The sequence below is a fragment of the Paroedura picta genome, chromosome 2 (assembly GCF_049243985.1).
Source record: "Paroedura picta isolate Pp20150507F chromosome 2, Ppicta_v3.0, whole genome shotgun sequence".
NCBI lineage: Eukaryota > Metazoa > Chordata > Lepidosauria > Squamata > Gekkonidae > Paroedura > Paroedura picta.
Genome location: NC_135370.1, coordinates 146,230,866 through 146,249,666, shown reverse-complemented (window position 1 = coordinate 146,249,666; position 18,801 = coordinate 146,230,866). Strand labels below are relative to the sequence as shown.

The following is an 18,801-nucleotide window of genomic DNA, read 5'->3' as shown; positions in this document are numbered from 1 at the left end:
CTCTGAAATCTCACTTACAGTGTCAAAACTTTTTAAACAGACGTTACCACATTAAAACAAAATGTATCACCTGCCTGCTAAAATCACAATTATATAGAACATTATTTATAGCAGGCTTTCTTTCTTTCTTTCTTTCTTTCTTTCTTTCTTTCTTTCTTTCTTTCTTTCTTTCTTTCTTTCTTTCTTTCTTTCTTTCTTTCTTTCTTTCTTTCTTTCTTTCTTTCTTTCTTTCTTTGTCAGAGAACCACCTCCAGTTCTCCCAGACATTTGCAGGGTAACTTTTAACAGCGTCGGTTGTCCCGAGGATCCCCCCCCCCCTTCATATCACTGCTGGCGCTTTTGCTGCTGCTGCTGCTGCAAAGGCCCGGTGATCCTTGTTGGAGGGGAAGTCCTGCAAGCCCGTGAAGAAGCGCGTGGTTGCGACAGTGGCCCCCTCCGTCCGGTGGCCGTGGCCAGAGACTCTTCGGCCTCGGGTGGCACCATGGGCGTGAGGCTTGGCACCTCTTGATTGGCAAAGTCCTCCCCTCCCCCTTCCAACTGGCGTGCTATTCAGCGGGAATGCGGGCTGGGAGGGGGGCGGTCAGGAGCTCTTGACGGCTTGTCCCTGCAGCTGCTTGGAAGTGAGTCAGACCCCAGCCTGATAAGAGGATCTCCCAGTGAAGAGGCTGGCAGCGGAGGAGGAATTTGGGCGTTCTGCAAAGGCGGGTCTCGGTAGGCCAAGTGAGAGAATTTTAAAAGGGAAACTTCCTTGGCCAGTCCTGACCAAGAGCCCTATAGGGGCTTAGTCGCTTGCAAGGAAACAGGAGTCTGGAGTAAGAACCTCAAGGAGGGGGGGGGGGGTTGATGTTCGGGGAGGGACTCAGGACAGCGGTGCCTTTCGGGAAGTAAACTTGGGCTTGTTTTAGAGGAATTCATTACCCTATTTCTTAGGCTAAAACAGAGGAGTAACGCTGCAGTTTAGCAGCAAAATTTGCTATATGCAAGTTGCCAGGAAGCCACGTTTACTTCAGTGAATTGATTCTGGAATGAAGGCCAGTGTCGCCAGGACTCCAAGAGAATCCAGCCTCAGTCATCTGGAGTGATCCTGAGCCAACGTGTTGTGGACTGAAGTCACTGGATCGCCTGGTTCTTATGTATACTTTGCAAAGGGCTGCATAAATCCATAGGATTCCCGCTGCAAAGTCTAAGCATCCGTATTTGAAAACGATTAAATTAACAAAGTTTACTTTTGAGTAAGCTCACTTGAGACTGGACTGCGAGGCAGATCGTGTAAATCGGCTAAAAGTCAAGCGCTTTCTACATGGCTCCTTTGCAGAGTTGTCTTGTGAAAACTTTCCCAAGGAGTTTTTGGGAGCAATTCGTGTTCCGATTATTTATTTAATTATTCTTGCATTTTAGACCGGTATTTCTGAGAGGGGAATCCCTATTTATGTCTGTGGTTCTGCGCTTATGCCTCCAAAGAGATAATGGGGGGATTCCGGCTACATTACCGTAGTGCCAACATAGAAGGACCGGAGAAGCCCCCTCTTCCTACCGAAGAGTTTGCTTCACTAGGAATTTGGCCTTAATAATGCACACCCGAGGAGGAACACCGAGGAAACAGCAACTCTCCATTCTAAAATTCAGGCCAGAGAAAATCTGATATGTATGTGTGTGGGGAGGGGAGGTCTGAAGGGCTTCCAAACATGCTTGGTTATTAGAGAATAAATGGGACCCCCCCCCCAAACAGTAATTGTACACACACACACACACAAAATATCAGAGCTGCATCAAACAGTCAGCAACTAGACTATCCTCAGTTTTTGGGGCATGAAGCAATTTAGAGTACAGCTATGGAGATACATGATGTGTCCTTTTACAAAAAGTTTTTAAAATCATCTAAAACTCCAAAGGGGAGGGGATTATATTCCTAAGGATCCTCCTTTTTCACTTTTGCAAGGAATAATTATTATTAAATGATGCTTGGTATGATACTACTAAACTACTTTTGAATGTTCGATTTTTGTGTATGTGAAAAAATTCTATCTAGCCAGGAAAAGAAGAAAAGAAGTAATGGGCTAAATAGAGATCTATCTAGGCCCTGGTGCGAGGTATTCTCACATCTATAGTTGTGTTGAATTGTTTTCAAGAAATTTCCAAAGGTTGTTGAATTGTTTTCAAGTTATTCCAGAAAGTTAAACTTTCATGGCTCCTGAATGCTGCTGTCTGTGTTTGTGTACCTATATATGTACCTGTGTAATATTTGGCACGCCTTTCTGCTACAGTAGGTTATTTGGCTACTGCTCGGTGTTCAGAGGAATTACCACAAAATTATCAATAAAAACGCATTTGGGAGGAGAGGGGAAAAAAACCTTTTTAATTTAATCACTGTGCAATCCAATACACAATTGCTCCAGTTAGTTTAGTAGGGAGTAACTTTGGATAGAATTGCACTGCAGGCAACTCGAATGTTTTCAACAATTAAAATTAACATTTAAAAAATGATGCTTAAATCAAGGCAAAATAAGCCTTTTCTCTCCCCCCCCCCACTGCTTTTAAAAAGCGATCTTACAATCTTAAGGTTTTTTTTTTTATTTAAAAGGTCGGCCAGCGGGCTCCAGCAGCTCCCCATCCAACTCCCCAAACTCCCCGTCTCCGCTGGGAGGGTTGCGCAGCGTCCACACGAATTCTCCCAACAAGTAGCAGGAAGCGAAGCCCCTCGCAAAGGATGGGAGCCGGCTGGCCGCCAGCTTGCTCGGGCCGGATTTCCCGATGCGACCGGCCTTCACGCGGAAGCCGGTGCCGTCCTTGCCCGGGGAGGCGGCTGGAGAGCAGCCTTCAGGCGGGCGGGCGGCAGGGAGGAAGCGATGGCCATTCGAGTGGCGTCGGGGCCGGGCCGGGCCGGGCAGTGCGGCAGGACGAGGGTGCGGGCGGCTCTCCTGGAAGGACGCCGACGCCGCTGCCACTATTTCCTCTATGCTTTCCAGGCCCCTCGGAGCGAGGCTCCCAACTACAAGCGAAGGATCCTTCTGCGCTCTTACGGAGTCCGCGATGACGACCACAATGCTTGGGCCATTTGCGCCGCCACTTTAGACAAAAGATATTTTGTTATGGGTAGGGAGGGCACTTTGGCATTCCCTCCCCCCTCTAAAAAAGCGCCGACCAACCGAGAAGCCACCATATTGACCAGGGGCCATTACCGACGGGTGATACATGGCTATAAAAGTACCAGGTTAAGGACCCCCTTGGCCGGCATTTCCTTCGGATTCAAAGGATGGCTTTATTAAATTAGGCGCCTCCGCACACTCTAGGCCTGGGCAGGGAAGGGTTCGGATCCCCAGTGCTTTGCCTTCCTCCCGCCCCCTCTTTCCTCCCGCATCCCGGTCTCCGTTGCCTGCAGGTTCTGCACGGCTAGCAAATGGCAACGAGATGGCCAAGTGGGTCCATCCGCGACCCACTGAGGCAAGGCATAGGGGGTTCGAGCGGTTATGAAGGCGCAGTCCACATCCATTAAAACCAGTGGGGAAATCGCCACCGACTTCAACGGGCGCGGATCGTGTTCCTTCACCAGGTCTCTTTCTCTCGCTTCCCCCTCCTCTTGCTCCTTAACCAGCTTGCGGATCGGGCCTGGTCTTCAGCCTCAGTCACATGGACCGCTCGGCGCTCTCGATTTCTCTTGACACCGAGGTGGCTGCAATTAGGCTGCGCGGAATATTAGGAAATGAAAGACGCTATTCTCCACTGGCGGGGTGATGACCCAGCCGGTCTTTCCTATCCCCGGCGCCTCTGATTCATAAATAACCCGAGAAGCTGCCTTTAAGCAGGAGACGTGGCCCGGAGGAGCGTGTGACACGGTTCCTATTGGAAAATCACAAACGGGCTCTTAGCTTTAATGTGTTTTCCAGCAGCCCATCATCCTCGTACAATTGCTTTGCACATTTCTCGCGCGCGCAAAGTTCCGGCTTCCGTCTGCCTGGCAAAGTAAGGAGCGAGGCGAGGCGATGATTGCCTGTGTGGAGAGAACATATATTTGGGAAAGCGCAGGCGGAGGCTGCATCGGGAGGCTCGGACTGATAAGCTTCCTATAGGCTCGGTAGCTTATGCCGCCTCAGCAGTAGCGTCTGATCAGGCACAAGTGCTTTGCTCCAGACCCCCTCCGCACCTCCCCCCCCTCTCTCTTTCTCTCTCTCTCTCTCTCTCTCTCTCAGGGATCCCGCCAATGTCTGGCCAGAGACCGCATCTCTGCCAACTTGGCGATGTATGAACCCTCCATCCGGCACCGAGACGGTTCTTTTCTGCCTGTAGCGTTCCCTAGGAGGGAGGGGGGCTCAGTCCCGTGCGCTTCAGACCTTCCCGGCTCAGACGGAGGTAGGAGGGGGGGGGGGGAGGAAGTGTGTAAGGGGGGGGGGAGAGGGCTAGAATTTGAACTGATTCTCTTTGGAAATCCAGCTTTGGGTAGAAGGGGGGGAAATAAAAAACCCTCCGCATTAGAGCATATTTTATTCATATCCTCAACCTTAGGGTTAGATCACCCTCCGCCTCTTCTTCCCCCCTCCCCAATACAATCGGATTGATTCGGGGGAGGGTCCAGGGCAGAGATACTTCTTTATTATTATTATTATTATTATTATTATTATTTAAAGAAAGGCGTTTTTTAAAGGGGGGGAACCCTGCGAAGTGAAACTTCAAGGTGTTTCCCTTGCCATCAGCATGCACGCTAATTATCTCGGGCAAGATGTGGGGTTCTATTGTCTTGTTGCTTTAGACTCTACGCCCCGCCTCTGGTGGCTGCCTAAAACCTGGCGTCTGGCTAAAACAAACGAAAGGCAGCGCTGAGCCTCCACTCAATCCAATTAAGGCGGACTTGGTCCACTCCGTTACGTGTTCATCCAACAAGATCGGCACGGAGGCAACACACCAGAATATTTGGCAAAAAAAAAAAAAAAAAAAGAGGGGAGAGAGAGAGAGAGAGGAGAGCGAGTGAGCGAGAGAGAGAGAGATTTGCCTCCCCTTTCCCTTTTTTCCCTCCTCTCCCCCCAGCCGCCGAATCATGTCGATGAGCCCAAAGCATACGACTCCTTTCTCAGTGTCTGACATCTTGAGCCCCTTGGAGGAAAGCTACAAGAAAGTGACCATGGAGGCCGGCAACTTGGGGGCTCCGCTGGCAGCCTACCGCCAGTCGCAGGTGGCGCAGCCGGGCATGCAGCAGCACCCCATGGGCCACAACGGGACGGTCACCGCCGCCTACCACATGACAGCCGCCGGCGTCCCCCAGCTCTCCCACACCGCCATGGGGGGCTACTGCAACGGCAACATGGGCGACCTGCCGCCCTACCAGGACACCATGAGGAACAGCGCTTCGGCCACCGGCTGGTACGGGCCCAACCCCGACCCCCGCTTCTCCACAAGTAAGTCCACCCACCTGGCTTCGCCTTTCCTGGCATGGGGGAGGGGGGCGCCGATGCACAACTTGCCGGGCGGCTGGAGGGGGGAAGGGCGAGGTGGGGGGAGGTGAAGTGTGTGTATGTGCTGGGGGGAAATCCACGATGGGGGGGGGGGAGACCGGCCACCTTACCAGCCACCTGCCTGGCCTTGATCCGGATACAACCTTCCTCCCCCGCCCCCCAGTATTGTGGTGAATGCCATCGGGGAAGAAGGGAAGAGCGCTGAAGGGCTTTTGGGGGCAAATGGAGCGGTGAAACCGGTGTCCGATGGAGGGTAGTCCTGCATGTGGAATAAGGCGAGGGGGGGGGACTGGAAAATTCTTCCCAGAAACTTAAGGCTGTCGACTAAAGCCACATGGCTGAGGTGTGTATGAGGCTATGGCCGTACAAAATTGGGTCCCCCAGGCTATCTATAGTGCTTGCACACGCATGTATAGGACCCCGAACCCCTGGGCTGTACGGAACAGAACAGTTCAGTCGATGCTCGAAATAGTAGCTCGTTGATGGTGGGAAGGAGAAGGGCGGAAGGTCTACGGATCTGACGGGTTTGAAGACGCAGAGGGGAACCTGCGAAGGCAGGGGAGGGGGTGTCTGTTGGCCTGTTTTCATTACTAGGAAAATGGGTACTCACACAGAATTGTAGACTATATGGCGTTTCTCCTGATAAATGCCGGGTTTCCTTGGCTGGAATTTGTCCTGCCCTCCAATCGTTTGCGTCTGTTTAGTAGACTCTTTTCAAGCGGGGTTTCACTTGCGATCTTCAGGTGTGGGCCAGGGGAGGGGGGGGAGTTAAGAGTGGAAACTGTACAAGAGCTATCCAGGCAAAGCTCAGAAACACAAACTTCACAAAATAAGGACCCGTTCCCAATCTGATATGGGGGGGGGCATTTTATAAAACTTTTTTTTAAAGTAAGGAAATATACACATTTGGTTGTGGAAGTCTGTGGTGATTTCGATTCGGATAGCATTTGACGGTGTGGCTGTTGAGATTCTGCCCTCACCCCACCCTCGATGGATCCCGCAGCCCGGATTCTGTGCCCAGGGCCGGCGGGCCGCCTTGCTTTAACACTCTCTGGCTCTTCTGCTTCCAGTCTCCCGCTTCATGGGGCCGTCTTCTGGGATGAACATGGGCGGCATGGGCAGCCTGAGCTCGCTGAGCGACGTGAGCAAGAGCATGGCCCCGCTGCAGAGCACCCCTCGGCGGAAGCGCCGCGTCCTCTTCTCGCAGGCCCAGGTGTACGAGCTGGAGCGGCGCTTCAAGCAGCAGAAGTACTTGTCGGCGCCCGAGCGCGAGCACCTGGCCAGCATGATCCACCTGACGCCCACGCAGGTCAAGATCTGGTTCCAGAACCACCGCTACAAGATGAAGCGCCAGGCCAAGGACAAGGCGGCCCAGCAGCAGATGCAGCAGGAGGGCGCCGCATGCCAGCAGCAGGCGCCGCAGCAGCAGCAGCAGTCGCCCCGGCGGGTGGCCGTGCCTGTGCTGGTCAAGGACGGCAAGCCTTGCCAGGCAGGCTCCAACGCGCCCGCCGCCGCCGCACTCCAAGGCCACCACCAGCAGCAGCAGGCCGCCGCCACCGCCATCACCGTGGCCGCCAACGGGCCCGGCCTGGGACAGCAGCAGAGCCACCAGGCCAGCAGCGCCGGCCAGTCACCGGACCTGGGCCAGCACGCCGCCAGCAGCCCCTCAGCCCTGCAGAGCCAGGTGTCCGCCTTGTCCCACCTCAACTCCGCCGGCTCGGACTATGGGACCGCCATGTCTTGCTCCACCTTGCTATATGGGAGGACCTGGTGAGAGCCAAGGGGCGCGGGTCTCTGGCTGCCCCCCCCCCCGGACCGGGCTGAACGCCTCCTCCTCCTCCGCTCTGGACTCTTTTTTCGGGGAGGGGCGGGAGGCTTGCTCTTTTCCTTTTACCAGAGGAAGGGAGGGGGTTGTGCCTGGGACAGGCTGAGGAAAAAAGACAACGCGAGCCTCGAGGGTGGCCGGGTGCTCCTCGAAAGGCCTCGTCTCCGGCATCTGGAGAGGCGGGCGGCCCAGCAGACCGCTGAGGACCACGAAGCCGTGCCTGGCCTGCAGCTCCTCCACGGGACGCTTGTATGTACATATCGAGCCGCAGGGCGAGGGGGTGGGCCTTTTCTCCCCTCCCCCTCAAAAACTTTAGCATCCTCCCTCCCCCTTCCCCAAATGCACACAGGAAGAACCCAGGGCCCCAGCCCAGCCGGTGGATGGAGACACCGATCTTAATCTGGGTTTAGCATTTCTCCTCTTACCTTTGATGTGAACCTGTAGCTGTCTGATGCTGTCAGAAACGTTGGACTGAACTCATAGTTTTTAGTAGCCTGAATATTTTGTTGATTTAAGGGAAAAAAACACAAGCAAAGATCTACCAAACAAATTCTAAACTCCCCCCCCCCCAAATCACTTTTTATTGGTTGTCCACAGATCCATGTAAATCCTTTGACAGTTTGTTCTTTCTTGGCGCACGTTTTCCTTGCTTTCTTCCCCCTTGTAATTTATGTAGATAGACCGGGCTTTAAATATACTTCCTAAGAAGCTTCTAATAAATTATCAAGATCACGAATATTTGTTTTTGCCATTTGCTATCCCCCCTTTAAAAATAAGAACAGGAATGGAGAGGCCAGTACTGTCCCCAAAGGCTCAGAAGAACCCCTTTCCCTTCCAAGCCCTCGAAACGCCAGCAGCTCCGCGTCTGCGGGAAATGCTGGCAAACACCTACATGGGAGTGATTCGATTGAATCCTGGTTCGATGGGAGCGAGTCCTGCCCAAGTAACCAGAAAGCCCCTGAGAGGAGAAAAGTGAAAGTGGTCTCGTTCATAGAGGAAAGAATGGAGAGACCCATCAAACCAGATATCAAAAGGGGGCCCTATTAAGGCGGGGAGAGGGGAGCGCAAAAGAGGAAGGGGGGGGGGGAGAGACATTCCAAATCCTTGTAAAGAGTGCTCAGTTTTATTAACTTGTAAACACACAGTTTCTACAAGGATTTCCTATGTGATTGTATTTTGAGGAAAGTACAGTAATCTTATTTATAATCAAAATAAAACGATAGTTTATTGTGCACGCCGTGTACCGTGAATCAACATTTGTGGGGAAACAAGTCAATTGGATTCCGCGCAGAGATGCACCGACAACCTCCCCCCAGTCCCCTTCCCCTGTGTTCAGCTTCTTGAGGAAATCCTCTCAAGAAAGCAAGGGAGATCGGGAGACCGTGCTGAGACCTGGGCTTAAGATCTAGAGTTATTATGGATAAGCGATCAAAGAAACCGGTGCCGTACAGGCTGGGGATTTCCACGCTCAGCAGCAAGCTCTGGCTTGAAGGCGGCCTTAACGGATTTTCAGAAGGGGGCGCAGATCCTGTGGCCCTGGCCATTGGCAGTGAAGGGGGGGGGGAATGCCAGCCACAGACTTGTCCCTACCCTGGGAAGCAAAGGCTGAGAGCGCAAGGATGGCAGGCCTCTGGGTAGCTGCCGGCCGCTGAAATCCAGCTATGGTGAGCATCCCTTGTCCGTGAAGAAGACTCAGCAAAGGCGCCTGATAACCCCGCCGCATCCCCGCAGTTCCAGCCTTGTTCCATCAGCAGGTGCATCACCGGCTTCTCTTAGGCTTTCTCGGGTCCCTCCCCATGTGGTGTGCCGCCACGGATATCTAAAAAACCAGAGCCCCAGAGACGGGCTGTGAACCCCACAGCCAGGGACAGCGGGGGAGATCTGCAGCTATAGGGGAGGTCAGGGGACTCCAAGCAGGCAGGGCCGCAAGGTCGCAGCCCACTGAGCCGGTCAGAGAAGTCCAGTTGGCATAAGATTCCAGCTCCACCCCCCACCCCGGAAAGCGGGAGGGGGGGACGTTGCCTTCAAAAATACAAATCTCTGAAGGGGTCTCTGAATCTTTGAAGCTATCACGTGCCTGAGCGCGGCTATTAAAGCCTTCTGTCTTGAGTTCTATATATATACCTCTTCTGGATAGAGATGCAGAGAGAGACTATGGTCAAGTGCTGCTGGAGAAACAGTTCCAGCTGTCCCCCCCCCCAACATCTCTCTCTCTATATATATATCTATTTTCTCCTTTTATAGCGCAGTGCTAAAATTAGCTGCTTTCGAGCCAAAAAAGGAGCACTCCATGCTGTCATTTCCAATGCTAGTGGGATTTTCTTTCTTTCTTTCTTTTGCTTTTGAAGGGAAAACTGCAACCGCAACTGTGTTTGTTACTGCGCCTGGTAAAGGGAATTCAGCTCCAGAAGCCTGGCCAGGACTGAATCTGCGCAGTCGGGAGAATCGCACTCATCCCTTTCCCCTTAAGATAGATTTGCAGACGATGGGTCTCCTCTCTCTCTCTCCATTTTTGTAGAGGGTCCTCCTCCTCCGAGCAAATTAACCAGAGACTGAGGACTCTAGCCCTGAAACCAAGTCAAGGGAGGGGAAAGTGGTACAAAATAGCACCCGTGAAAATACTTTGGCTCTCTCTCCCCAAAGTTAGGCCTTAGAAGAATAGCAGGGAAACAACTCTTAATGACGGTTCCAAACAGCCTGGGGGGAGAAAGTAAATGGATTTATTGTACCTGCACCAGCTCATACACACAAACACACACACTTTTTTTTGTGGTGGTGGTGGGAGTAATTACTGTAATGGATTATTATGTACACTGACTTATCTTTCTGCGACTAGATTTAGTTTCGATTAAATAAACTGGCTTCCACTTTGTCTCGATGTCGGCTTAGTTTAAAGTCTATTTGTTTGTTCCACAGAAAGGTGAAGTCGTCTCTTTTATAGACCTCTAGAGTCCCAGCAAACAAAGTCAACCGGTGTTTGAGTTAGGAGAAATGCAAACAGAGCAGGGCTCTGCGAAATGAAGCCTCCTTCTCGACAGAGAGGGGGCCATCCCGTTGCCTTCCTTCCTGGGGGGCAGTTCGGCCTGAGCAGAAGGAAGTCGGGATTCTGAAAAGAAAAAAAATTGGGAGAGGTTTTAGTTGCAGTCTCTTTTAAGATACAGGTCTTTTCTTCTGGGGGCCGGCGGGATGCCGAACTCTCTAGGCCTTTTGATGTGGTTTTCCAGTTGATTTTCTATCCAGCATTTCCCATGTCTGGTGTTGTTTCAGCTGACTCTGGTTTTGGGCCCAGAAGCCTGTGTGAGACCCCTGAAGGGGAGAGGAGGGGATCAATCGCCCCCAGAGCTGAAACTCTTAGGGACGCTTACCTAAATGGGTTACAGCGAAAAATGAGGGAGACGAAGGGAAAAGGAGGTGATTGAATGTGAAAATAATGGGGAGGCCGGTTTACTTGGAGCGAAAGTTCTGCGGTGGGCCACGTGGGGCCAACCCCAGACCATGGGGCCTCTCATCCTTAAAAAAAAATCGGTAAAGAGAACTGATGGAGATGGGCTATTTTGGGTCCTTCTAGAATTATTACGGGTTGTGCAGAAGGGTGAGGTGAGTTCATATTCCAGCCAGGGTTGCAGAGCGGGATGGAGGAAAGCAGATACAGCACCTGCGGGGCTGAAGCTTGGTGTGTGTTTTTGTTATTATGTTGGTGGCAAACAAGTTCCTTTTGAAGCACCGAGAACAGCGGAGGATTCTGCAAATCCCCTGCTTCGTCAGGAGATCCAGGTCGAGAGACCCGGCCAACCTCCCCAGCTCCCCCTCTAGGCACCCGGGTCGGGAGCTTCAATTGCCCGGCGGCCCTGTGGCCAGCTCCCTCTTTGCCAGGACTTCTCTCAGACAAGTGAGTCCCGATCCTTGCTGACCGCCGAGACGGACCCACCCCCGCCCACCCCCAGAAGCCCCCCCCCCCAGCTCTCCCGGCTGGGGAGGAAGCCGCGGTCCCCGCAGCATGGAGGCCTTCTGCCACAAAAGAGGCCGGGAGGTCAACACTTCGGGGCCGGTGAGGCTGACCAATCTTTGCAAAGTGGCCCGCATCTTTCTCCTCTGCCCAGTCAGGCTGCGGATGACTGGGATGGGGGAGGGGAGGCCAGAGTCCATGGAAATCCTGCATCTCCGCTGTCAAGGTAGGAAGACCACCGGCCTTGGCGACTGGGCACTTGTCGCCGAATGCCTTGCGTCCCCCCCCCCCCAGCAGGCGTCAAGGAGCCAGGTAAGGCCAACCCTTATGCCGTACTGTCCCCCCCTTCGGGGAAGCCGTGGCCAGTCCCAGGCCCTGAATGGCTGGTCGCAGAAGGCGTCGGGGCCAAAAGCCGGGCCTTCTTCAGCTCCCTGACCCAGGAAGGAAAGGCCGCTCTCCCGCCAGGGGAGCTCATTCGGCTCAAGCCTTGCTTGGGGACGGCGGCTTCCTTGGCAGTAAGACACTTTGTTTGCTTCTGAAATGGTAGTGGGGAGCCCAAATGGCCTTTGGAGGCAGGAAGCGGCTCCGCTTTTGCAGGGGGGGTTTTGCAGCCGGAAAAAGTTGGGTCTGCGCTTGGTTTGAGAGGGTCGTGAAAGGGATCCATCGTCTCCCCTGTGCCTGCCCTTCTCTCCCTACTTGCCTACAGGAATCTGTCTTGAGTGGAGGACATTTGGCTTCATCAGTCTCAGCCGCCAGGAAGAAATAACTCTCCCCCTCCATGTACCCTGCTCCCCCCCCCTTTCCCCCCTTTTAAGTGAGCCTGTTAGCTGAAGATCAGGGCTTCCTAGTTTCTAACTCTTGGTGGGAAGTTTCATTATTTCTGTGCTCCAGAAGTTCCGCACAAATTGCGTTTGAGCTGGCCGGGGAAACTGTCGGCCCTCGCAGGAACGTTTGGCACCCGTCGTTTGGTCTGCGCCTGGGGAGAGGACGCGCTGGGCAGCTCCGGGGCACTGCCACATGTGGATAGATCTGGTCCAGACTGTCTGCGTCGGTTCACTGAGACCGCCAAGGGAAGTTGTGCTGGTTTTCGTTGGAGACTGTCCGGGCAGTCGTCTGGTTTGACCGCCGTCTCAAGGAAACCAGTTTTAGCAGCCCTGCCCGGAATGGGGCTGGGCTTCCGCAGAGTCTTGAAAGGATCTTGAGGGCACCCACCTGGGGGGAGCCTGGGGAGCTGGGGGAGGGGGCAGGATAGCATCTCATAGGTGCTTTTGAGTCCGTCTGGGCTTGTTAATGACCAAACTGAGGAACCCCGTGATGCATCCCCTTCCCCTGGTTCCAGGGAGCCGATCTCAGAGAGCATTGATCTTCGGATCCTTTTGCTCTTCGTTTGTTTGCCAGAAAATTCTTTTTCCCCAGCGTCTTTTAAGAAAATTCTGAGCAATCAGATATTGCTGTGAGAGTCCAAGCAGTCCAAGGCACAGGACCACTTCCTCCCCCACTCCCTTCTCCAACTGGGAACCCTCACCCAACTAAAGCGGGGTTCTTGGGACTTCCCCTGTTCTATATGGCCGGTTTTATGCCATTCGCTCCTAACCCCCCCCCGCAAGAACACTAAAATCAAAAATGCCCATGTTTGTGTATAACATAGGCAACTTACGCTGGCAACTGAGCACTATCCAATCCCTTTTAAGATCCACGACTTTCAGTTTTCAAGAATATACTTCGATTCAGATCGGTGGGTTTACTCAGAAGTAAGACTCAAAGACTGAGATGGGAGCGAAATTGACTGTGGCTTTTAGGGGAATGAGGGCATGCAATTCTTAAGGCCGATGCAATCATGTCTTTCATATAATTTTCTTTAATGAAAAGTAAGAGTTTGGGAGGGGGGGGAGATGTCATGTGAAACTGCCACACACGGAAGCCTTCTCTCAACATAGGGACCTCGTAGGCCCTCGTGGTGTTCTCGGCTATAGGCCAGATAGTTTCTGGTTTACTTCCCTGGCTGTTTAGACGGTTCAACTTCTGGAGACCAGACCCAGCAACAATATTTCCCGGCTGTGTGGGGCTTAGCGGAGAGGGGTACTGAGGCAGAGAGCTGGAAAGGCTACCTGTCCATTTCATATGGTGCGCTGCAGCCAGACGCAGGACTGCGCAAGGCGCTGGAGATCAGGAAGCTGAACAAGATCTTTCTGCCCAGGTCTATTAGAGCCGCACCCATGCCATTCGGTCTTCCGAAAAAACTAGGCAAGAGGAAAAACAAAGTCCCTTAGAGATAGTTCAGGAGCAAGCCGAAACGGAGTCGGTCCCATTATATTCTGCTGGGTTTACCTCCAGGAAAGTATTCTTTGACACGGCTGTTTGAGGCAGACAAATTGCAGAGAGACGGTTGTTGTACTCAGAAAGACCTGCTTCCGAGTAAACCTACCAACTTCAATGGAGTCAACGGACCTCGAAATGCTCGGTGTCACTGAACCGTGACCCAAATTTCTCCTACAGCGTAATCCTATCAGTGCCTTTGATTTTACTGAACGAGAAGCCTCGATTGAGGTTTCGACCTCTCCAACGATACCCCACGATGCTTCGTGTAATGGGTGTATAATTATATGTGTATGTACGACTACCACGCAGTTTGTTTCTGTGGCCTGGCTATTGAAATCATCTCCCAGAACTTCAGTCTAATTTGACCTCCTCCCTTTCCCCTCCTTAACTATGTTTCTCAAGAGCTCCCAGCCCACCGAGAGCCTCCCCCCCATCCCGCCACCCCGAATTCCATGTTCAAATGACCTTTTGCAGTCTCGACTGCACAATTTCGACTAACTGCAATAATAAATATTACTGACCCGGTTAAGGAAGGAAGGAAGGAAGGAAGGAAGGAAGGAAGGAAGGAAGGAAGGAAGGAAGGAAGGAAGGAAGGAAGGAAAAGATTGCCTTGAGCTATACCCATAAAATGCTGTAAGACTAAAGGTGGCCACCACGTACTGGTTCGTATTTGGGTTGGATGTGAAGAGAGAACTCCACGCTGGCAACTGTTATCGCTTGTCACAGATACTCAGTCCACTCCCTCTTCTGCCTGCTTCAAAAGAAAAATATTTGGATTCTTCCCTACAGTTCAGGGGATGCAGGTCACAATCGTGCCTCCCTGGATAATCCAAAGCCAGGCAGGGTTACTCGGGAGTAAATGCAATGGTGTTGGATGGCGCTTGCCCCCAAATCAGTGAGTCTCAGAACTCCCATCTTAAACTCAGGTCAGCTGTGCAAGCCCTGGAAGGATGGACTAAATTCCCGTGCTGAGCTCGGCTTGGGTCCCCTGGCTTCTCCCGATCATGGCAGCTCGATGTGCCATTGCTTTAATACCCTTGTCGATCTTTAAGGTACCGTTAGACTTTTTTTTTTCTTTTGCAGCAACTGACTCAGCCGTTCGGAAAACAGCCGGGCCTTGGGCCTCCGTTGAACTGGAGTAGCTGAATTTAAACATTTCCAGACTCTTGGGATTAAATCAGTTCAAATCAAACTCCTCCATTTCTTTGCACGGCCGCACTGGGCCTAAGGGGACTAACCCATCCCTGAGTGGACCGCTGGCGACGGCGGCGGAGTCCCCCTGGTACCTGTGCTGCTGTTTTGGAACTAGCGTGCCTCCCCCCCCCCGTCTGTCCTACGGGCAAATTTCTTTTTGTGCTCCCCCCCACCCCACCCTGGGCCGAGCCAGAGCCCTGTCTAGCGCCTCGCTTCCGCGTGCCTCCTTTCGCTCCGCCTGCGTGTCTGAATCCGAGAGGGTAATTTAATTACAGCACCGTCATTGATTAAATTAAGCGTGGGCACCGTATATACATATATAATCAGCTATACTGCGGACGCGGATAATTACAACCCTCTCCACGGAAGGCAACGCCGCCAGCAACGAAGCTTGAATGACACGTCGAAATGCACATTTGGTCCTCGGCTGGGCAGGAAGCGTTCCGTCCCGGTTCCCAATATTGTCACCATTCCCCTCATCCTTCGGCGTCTGCATGGGCCATCGCTGGGAGGGAAAGACGGGAAACACACTCACAAGCGCTCGCACACGCCGATCCCTCCCTCCCTCCCTCCGCCAGAGCGAGCCATGAATATTCATCGCGCTGGCGGCCGGAGATCGCTGCTGCCTCCCAGCCACCCGCTCGCTGGGCCACGTTGAAGCGCCCCGGAGGCACTGGCCAATCAGAAGCTGGGAGGGGGCAGCTGGACAAGGGATTCTGGCCCCGCTGGAGAGGGGGCGGTAGGGGGAAGACCGGGCGACGCCAAGGGCGGGGGGGGGGGGGACGAGGAAGGGTATCTTTCCTTTCCCTGTGGAGGGAGTGGAAGGTTCTCCACTCTGTCTCTCAGGGGCACCCACAGAGAGGGGGAGAGGCTAGGCCCCCTCTGCTTTCGGAATCTCGCCCTCCTCCTCCGTGCCAAAGAGTGGTTTCCCAAGCGCCTCCTCCACTGTGCAGCAAGGGAGCTGGGCTGGGCACAAGCTGGGGGAGGGGGGAGCGGGAGCAAGAAGGACTCCCGGGGCGGGATCCAGGGGGCTTCGGGCAGGCAAGGCCAGGCACTGCTTCCCTTGGGAGCTGATGCGCAGCTTGCGTTGGATTGGTCGTGTGTGTGTGTGTGAGAGAGAGAGAGAGAGAGAGAGGTGCCCCTACCCCCCCTCCCGCTAGTTCCTCCATAGCAGCCATTCTGCACCTTCCGAAGTCAAGGGCCTGTGGAGCACGGGGAAGGGCACAGACTGTCTCGCTCGACTGACCCATTCGACCCCAAACAAAACCAAGCCGTCGCTGGTTGTGTTGTCTGGGAACCAAGAAAAACACCACCAAGGGGTTAGTCTGCACAAGCCTGCGAGTGCTCCAGGGCTCCTCGTTAGGTTGGCTGTGTGGTACTCCAAAAAGGAGGGAGGCCGTGCGGTAGTGCGGCAAAACCTCAAGCCTGCAGCGGAAGTCTGAGAACTGGGGAACAAGATGTGCAGCAGGAGGGATCGGCGGCATCTAGCCGGTGCTGGGTGCAAAATCTTTCAGATCCCCAAATTGCTGGTGGGACCAAATTGCTGGTGGGGGTGGCCGCGTTTGCCTTTTGGGACTGTGAAAGGCAGCAGTTCGTGGATTTAAAGAGCCAGATAGGTCTTTAAAGGGCCAGAGTCTGGAGGGGAGTCAGATGCCCGCCGTTCTCGCTGAGACTGCGGGCGGGCTTCAGAGCAACACTATAACAATTGTCTGACTTCTGTTCACCCCGCCCGCTCTCTCACCCCCACTTCTTCTGAAAGAGGCTGCTCTGGTCCGCATCATCCCCCACCCACGGTCTCTTCCATTCCCTTCTAGGCAGGTATTTTGAATGCGGGTGGGCCACGTTTCCAGGCCGGAAGGCTCCTCCGCTGCCGGCGTCTTGAACTGCGCGGCTTTCCTCAGCCACTGACTTTCCCCAGCCACAAACTCCGCTTGTGTTGCTGAAGGCAAAGCGAAAAGGCCCAGAATTCTGCCAGACAAACGTCCCATCCTTCTGAGGAGGGAGAGGAGGAGGATCATACGGGGGCGGGGGCTTCTCCGGTGGTCGGAGAAAGACCTGAGTTTCCGAAAGCTCCCTGGGCTCCGTTCAACAGGGCTGCCCAGCGGCTTCGGCCCTCGTCTGCGGAGGGTGTGTGCGTGTGAGCAACAAAACAACGGCCACAGGAAATGCTGAAGCAACACGAGCGAGCGATGCCTGACACGGCCCCGCATGGTCTGTTGTTGGTGCGCCTGGGTGGGCACCCGGGCTGAGGTCCACTCCAGTGTGAAGTCCTCTTGGTTGCCTGGGTCACCGGGCAGAGCTGGCTGCTCTCCTATCCAGGACTTTTCTTGGGAGCCGTGGCGTCAACGGGATGGCTGAGGAGTTCAGTGGGGAACCCCAAGAGATCTTCTCCCAAGGCCTCCCTTGCACCACGACCCATCAAGGGAAATCCCACAGCTCCTCCAGAAAGGCGCAAGCAGCCCCTGCCCAAGACCCTTGGATGCTGCCACCGCTTCTCTGGAGCACCCAGTGAGGATTTGGGCACACTGCCCTAGGCACCTCTGGAGATCTATAGTGCAGAGAGCAGGACCGGGCCCTGTTTGGGGGCAGTAGTGCATTTGCCCCCTAATCTGCAGCAGGGGAAAATGATGGTGGTCTACCTTAAATGGTCGTTGTACATAATACTGGATGTGTGGATAAATGACACAGCACACTATGGAAACCTGTCATGCGGCAGAGAGTTGGAGGATGGCTGCAAGCGCCTTGCTTGGGGGACTCCTCCTAGTTGCCCATAACTTGGTCTGTCGGAAGACCCTCAAGGCATCTTCCTTTGACTCACTACAATGGTCCTTCAAGGTCTTTGGGGAAGGAACCAGTGCCTCCCCCATGTGCATTCCTCTGTCTGCGCCACCCAGTGGGCCATTCTGGTCCCTGTTTCTTTAGGGCCACTGGAGCCTGCCTGTGCCCACCGATGTGGTGCTGAGGCTTCGTTTCCGGTATCTCTGGAGACCCTCAGGGAGATGGGATGGAGAGGAGAGCACCCTGCATAGGCAACGGCAGCTTGTGCCCAAGGGCGAGACTCCAGTGGTTGGCGACCAGAGTTGTGTGGGCATTTGTCCCGTGACCTTCTGACCCTCCTCTGTTTCATCACCTCAACAGCACCCCTGAGAGAGAAGCTCGGCTGAGGCACCCAAGGTCACCCAACCGGATTCCATGGCAGAAAAAGGATGTGGGCCTGGATCTTCCAGATCCTAATCCAACCACCCCCACTAGGCTGGATCCCCTGCTTCTCTGAAGCAGAAGAAGAGCTAGTGGCTAAAAAGTCGGGCTGAATAAACCAACAAGTCCTCTGTGCCAATAACTCATCCGGAGACTTCCGGACCGTTGTCCTTTTTGTGGGGTGCCTCAGCCCCCCCCCCCCATATGTGATCAGAGTGGCCAGAGGGCGACGGGATTCTATCCGGAAGTGTGTGTGTGAGGCGGCGCCGGCCACCTTCCAGAAGGGCAAACGGCGCCATGGCTGCCCCATCGAGTCCAAACCTTTCCCCAGGCGTCCCCGTCACCACCTTCTCCGCCACCCTCTGATGCAGCCAGTCTTTTCGGGCCGCTCCTTATGCAGCACCTAGCTCAGCACTAGCGGTGGGGGTGAAGGGGTAACAGGAGCTCGAGTTGGAGGTTAGAAGCTGGCCAGGGGCGGGGGAGCGTGTGTGTCTTTCTCGGGTAGGACGAGGGTTTGTGTGACACAGGACTGCTGCACTTCGCTCTCCTCTCCTCCCTTCCCCTCCCCCTTTTGCTACTGTAATTATCTAGCTAAAATATTCTTTAGTGGCCAAAAGTTGCAAAATAAATCGACCTCTCCGAGCTGGTTCCAGAGGTCTGTAGCCATCATCCTTTTTTCAATACATTTTAAACAAGAGGCTCTAGCGAGCGACTCCGATTCAATACACATAATCAGTTTGCAAGTCTTATTTCCATTTGAAAACAGGCCTATTTGCAATCATGAGAGCCGGACATGCTGAAAGATACAGAATACGCGCTGGAGGGGAAGGGAGGGGAGGGGAGGGAGGGGCAGGAGAAGAGGCAGACAAGCACTC

At 53.8% G+C, this 18,801-nt stretch overlaps 1 protein-coding gene and 1 long non-coding RNA gene across 5 annotated transcripts in view; one reads left to right on the top strand and one right to left on the bottom strand.

Moving 5' to 3' along the window:
- The first annotated feature begins 790 nt into the window (after positions 1-790).
- The window catches only part of NKX2-1 (NK2 homeobox 1), a 45,303-nt gene continuing 27,292 nt past the window's right edge, over positions 791-18,801 (top strand). The window contains exons 1-3 of one of the 4 annotated variants that reach the window (XM_077323139.1): positions 791-812; positions 5,020-5,387; positions 6,515-10,147. In XM_077323139.1, the coding sequence (XP_077179254.1) occupies positions 5,030-5,387; positions 6,515-7,218 (1,062 nt within the window). In that variant the 5' untranslated portion in view covers positions 791-812; positions 5,020-5,029 and the 3' untranslated portion in view covers positions 7,219-10,147. Of the gene's footprint in view, positions 813-3,891; positions 4,348-4,410; positions 5,388-6,514; positions 10,148-14,617; positions 14,855-18,801 lie in introns of those variants that run through there. The other 3 variants (XM_077323137.1, XR_013228525.1, XR_013228524.1) reach the window with 3 other exon arrangements.
- Positions 10,206-14,390, bottom strand: LOC143830525 (uncharacterized). Its single transcript, XR_013228526.1, has 3 exons — positions 14,195-14,390; positions 13,324-13,455; positions 10,206-10,375 (listed from the first exon to the last, which is right to left on the bottom strand). It is a non-coding gene; the product is annotated as an uncharacterized LOC143830525 (long non-coding RNA).